At 36.5% G+C, this 4,931-nt stretch overlaps 1 protein-coding gene across 1 annotated transcript; it reads right to left on the reverse strand.

Annotated features, from left to right (window-relative positions):
- Positions 1 to 226: 226 nt before the first annotated feature.
- LOC126718756 (40S ribosomal protein S9-2-like) lies at positions 227 to 4,644 on the reverse strand. The gene is made up of 3 exons (XM_050421092.1): positions 4,486 to 4,644; positions 3,610 to 3,991; positions 227 to 590 (listed from the first exon to the last, which is right to left on the reverse strand). Exons 1-3 carry the CDS (start codon positions 4,511 to 4,513, stop codon positions 404 to 406), a joined length of 597 nt encoding a protein of 198 aa, XP_050277049.1. The 5' UTR covers positions 4,514 to 4,644; the 3' UTR covers positions 227 to 403.
- Positions 4,645 to 4,931: the final 287 nt, after the last annotated feature.

A 4,931-nucleotide genomic window follows, 5' to 3' on the forward strand; every position in this document is an offset into this window, starting at 1 on the left:
ATCCAGACTGATGCAGAATGTGAGATAACCTTTGGGGGATCATATCCGAAGGGCAAAGAGGCTTGTACTGGCAGGTCAAAATCTTTGCGGAGCCACGAATATATTTAAGTAAAAGGATTAATTATTAATTGACAACCATCGATGTCCAGATATTAGATGTCCTTTAGGAAAAATGTGCTGCTTTGGTGATGGATTTTATACTGAAGAAAAAGTGACAATTTAAGCATGAACCCAAGAAAATTCTCGCGTACCTAATATCAAATAATATGCAAAACCAACATATTCTCAAAAATAATGAAGAAAATAGCAAAACAAAACTTAACTGACATAGCCTTCTCAAAAAGGCCAGTCGTAGTTTAAAAAAGAAATGATGATCATTATCGTCTTATATCTAAAGTTCAGCTTACTCTTCTTCATCTTCGTCTCCTCCATCTCCACCAGCAGCCTTCTTCGCAGCTGACTTTTGGTTCCTGCGCTTCACTCTCCCAGGGCGTCCACCACCGAAAGGACTATTCAATGAAAAATCAATGTGCTTCTGTGAGTCCACCCTAACCATAAATGAGGGAATATTGACCACCTGTCTCCCGACCCTGACAAAGCCAAAATAAGTTAATATTATCTCACCAATCGCAGTCTATCCTTGGCAACCTGAGAGCTGATCACAGAGAGACAAAATTTCACAGGCAATTCAAGTCAATAAACTGCCATTTGATCGCAAGAGGATGTGCCCATGAGGAAAGCAATGGACAGATAAGGGGCCAAGACTCTAGTTAATGCAACATGCCTCAAAATGTAATAAAGGGGGGGAAAATGTCATCATGCTCCTCTGAAGTAGACATTACTAATCAAGCCCATCATTTAGGAAATCAATATGAATAAAAAGCATTGTGTATTCCCACAGGAATCGACCTGCCAAGCCTAGGAAATTTATTCTTCAAACCTAGAGCAAACCTAAATGGGCACATCGACAATATCCTATTCAAGCCTACTAAACAAGTAAGCTGCAGGGTGAGGTGCCTCTAGACACAAAAGATGAGAGCACAACCTAAGCCCAAGCAATAAGCAAGCATCCCCCCAAAAGAACTAAACCTGGCCAATAGGAACAACTTTAAGAATGCCAGAATGAAACAAGTAGAAAAGCAGGAAAAGAAATAGTGCACAAATCAATCAGAATGCTTCGGAGAAGGGCAGCCCATTGAAGTATGAGACACCAGCAAGAATCAGGCTTATTTAGCACAACACACCAAAACCACCAAAACACTTCAGCCAGCCAATAAGAACTAGTACCTCCTGCACTTCTATAACAAGAAGCACTGCAAGAGTAAAATCTCCTGGCTTTGGAGGCATTTATATTTACTCTCAATTAACTGTTCATCCCAAGAACATAATCAAGACTTGAGATATTCACAATGTCTAACTTGACAACCAACATGATATTAAGGTCCACTCGGTTCTACAGAATTTCAAACAGACAATTCTAATATTTTTAAGAATAAAATTTTAAAAATGGATACCAAGGGCCTCTTTTGTTAAGAAAAATCACTGAAAACTATGTTTTGAGAATTTTTCTCAATTTTTTTTTATAAGTAATAATATTTTATTGAACAGAAGACTACTTCATGTTCACGATGATGAACACAAAGGAACTAAAAAATTACGAAGAATCACACAGGAATCAAAGTGAGCCTTGGAACTCATAAATGAAATTACAATGAGTATAACCAAATGCCAAGACCATTCAAACAAGGTACAAAATAACAAGGTCTTCAATTGATCAAGAGGTTACTCAATGTCCTCAAAAGTAAAATTTGTTTGATGTGTTCTCCCACCCCAAGAAAATGACGAATCTGTTTGCTGTGTTTCTATTCCTAGCTTTTTCTTTTTTTTCCCCTTTTCCCCTAAACCATCACAGCCGACAAATCTTGAGTCATGGCTCTGTTTCGCTAGACTTGCTAGCAGCATGGCCCGTGGCTCCCACAACCCACACCCACCCCCACCCATGAGCATCTACAAAGACCCAAAGACACAATAGCAACCCACAACCATCAACAACAGAAGATAGACAACTTAGAGAGAGAGAGAGAGAGAGAGAGAGAGAGAGAGAGAGAGAGGGAGGGAGGACTGAAAACAAAGAAGAAAATACATAAAAGATGTTTTCAATTTGGGAGTTCATATAGTAAAATTTAGATAAGATTAAAAAAAAAAAATTAATGCGCCTCACGCATTTTGTTCTTTAAGTCATGAAGAACATTTTCAAAATGGGTTACCAAAAAGGACCTATAAATCATTAAACTAAATATAAGAGTTCATGCACTACCTTCTAATGGCGAACTTCACTTGTGATTTTTATTTGATTTGAAAACTCTAAATCTCCAACCTTCCATGAATTCATTTCATCCTCAGAAGTCAGATCAAGGGCTTAACCAGATAATTAGTCAAATACAAAAAGCAGGGAAGGAAACTGATCATGCCAAAAGAAGTGCACTATATACATCACAGTTTGACATTTTTATAATGCATTACTTGCAACAAAGTCTAATTTTCTAATCATCAATCCAATTTAACAAAGCCTGACTCTATAATTGACAGCCAACAAACGTTAGCATTAAGGACCATGCTCAGATTTTTCTTTTGTCCTTGAAGAACTTGAGTTAATGAAATAGTGCCTGATTGAACCACACTATAAAATTTTATTTTCACCTCTAAATGCCAAACCCTTGGCAATATTTGGAACACACCACTCAGCAAGATAAAAGGGCCTACAATGGTTAATGTTCTTAAATTCCAATAAGGTGGAAGTAGTGTTCAGATCAACCAAAAGTACCACAATCACAAAAAATTCCAAATCCTAATCCCGCAATAGCTTCCTTTTCAAATGGTAAAGAAAAAGCCAATGTCATCCTGTCATCCTATTAGGTTAACTAGCTTTTGTTTCTTTTCTTTTCTTACCTCTTTTATTTAAGTTTTAAATTTAGCTCCATACCAAATATCCCAAATTACCTTTTCAAAATCAAACATTGCACTAATCAGAACCGTGAACGTTCACCTGTTACATTAAACTCTAACTTCATTAGGTGAGAATCTGTCTCTAACCAGCATCATACAAAATTCAATTTCACAAATCTGTGTTGGCCATATTTTAGTATTTTACAGCATTGAATAAATAATTAGGAGACTCCTCAAACAATGATTCAAATAAATTTGAAACTAATTGCAAAACCAAATAACCAAGAAGAAGAAGAACAACAACAACAACAACACCAACACCAACACCAACAACAATAATAATAAAGCCTTGGTACCAAAACTATGGAGTCAACTAAAGAATTGTGCACACGTATTTTCTCTACCATTCTATCTATCATATCCAAAATCATATATTGTCACCTCCTATATTAACATAAGATTTTCTACTACTTTTAATAGTTTTATTTTACCTCTAACAAGTAAATAACCAAAAAATGTACTCAAAAAAAAAAAAAAATCACATCCACTTATTACTACGGAAAATACAAAGCATAATCTCACTTATCGAGTGAAGAAGCATAAAGCATTGATCATAATAGTTATGTTTCACAGAAAGCTAAAGATAATAAATTATTCATATACCTTATATGCTTCTGCCTGATAAGCACTCTAGCGTGGTGAATGGACTTGGCCATACCAGACTTGAACACCAGGGTCTGTAAACGTCGCTCCAGAAAGTTCTCGACAGTGAGTGCCAACACATAATCGAGCTTGTTCTGGCTCTCGTCTAGTAACCCATACCTGTTCATCCTCCTCAGAAGGGCTTCACCCTCAAAAATACGACGTTGGTTCTTCTCATCCAGGGTCAAAAGCATTCTAGCATTGTTACGAATTCGACTCAGAGCATACTGTACTCTCCACAGCTCTCTCTTACACCTCAGCCCATACTCTCCCACCAGCCTCAACTCAGCATCCAGACGCTCCTTCTCGTAGGGACGTCTTGGCTTCTTAAAGGTTTTCCCATCTATTTACATAAATGACTCAAACATCAAATGCAAACACAAAGTGGGTTTCTCAAGTTTCATCGAAACAATAGTGCATACGCAAAAGACAAAAGCATAAAAATGCAAAACCCGAAGTGGGTTTTTCAGGTTTCATCAAAACAATTATGAATATGCAAAAGTCAATGCATCAAAAAAATGCAAAACCCGAAGTGGGTTTTCCAGGTTTCATCAAAACAATCATGAATATGCAAAAGACAAAGCATCAAAAAATGCAAAACCCGAAGTGGGTTTATCAGGTTTCGTCAAAACAATCATGAATATGCAACAGAAAAGGGCATCAAAATGCAAAATGCAAAACGCAAAGTGGGTTTTCTCAAGCTTCGTCAATACAATCATAAAAATGCAAAAAAAAAAAAAAAAAAAAAAACACACAGCAAAACATTACTAATTGATTGAAGAAACACAAAGCATTGATCATATTAGCAATAGAAAATGGGGAGAGAAAGAGACTTACAGTTTCGGTAAAAGGCAACGTGGACCATGGTGAAAGTTAAGCCGTACTGTTAGTCCTCTGGTTAAACGATCTGAATACAAATGGCGAGAGGTGGAGGACGATGGCGCCGCGCAATGTTTTATGCTGTAGGAGTTTTTTCTTGCTTATATTAAACCCTAAACCCCTAACCCTAGCAACAAGTCAAGTTGTGGGTATGGGCCTACACCTAGTGTTTAATTTCCGGCCCAGCAATAAAATAACCCATAATGCATTGACCCATCGAGCTAAGTCAATCCAAGCTTGGTTGAAAAAATTTCAACTTATCAAACCCAATCCAATTTAGCCCTACTATTAATAATTTTTTTTTAAATATATTACGTTTTGAATTTGTTATTTTCATTAATTTTGAATTATTAAATAATAAATTTAAATAATTGACTGAAAACCCAACTTCTTACAAATAATTC

This window comes from Quercus robur, chromosome 3, assembly GCF_932294415.1.
Source record: "Quercus robur chromosome 3, dhQueRobu3.1, whole genome shotgun sequence".
Taxonomy (NCBI): Eukaryota; Viridiplantae; Streptophyta; class Magnoliopsida; order Fagales; family Fagaceae; genus Quercus; species Quercus robur.

Bases quoted from the DNA above. Each gene is read 5' to 3' on its own strand.
- LOC126718756 (XM_050421092.1), bottom strand. From the start codon at position 4,513: ATGGTCCACGTTGCCTTTTACCGAAACT. The intron at 3,992-4,485 runs GTAAGTCTCTTT...TTATGTAAATAG, and splicing joins CGTTGCCTTTTACCGAAACT to ATGGGAAAACCTTTAAGAAG. The intron at 591-3,609 runs GTATATGAATAA...TGGCTTTGTCAG, and splicing joins ATCAGGCAGAAGCATATAAG to GGTCGGGAGACAGGTGGTCA.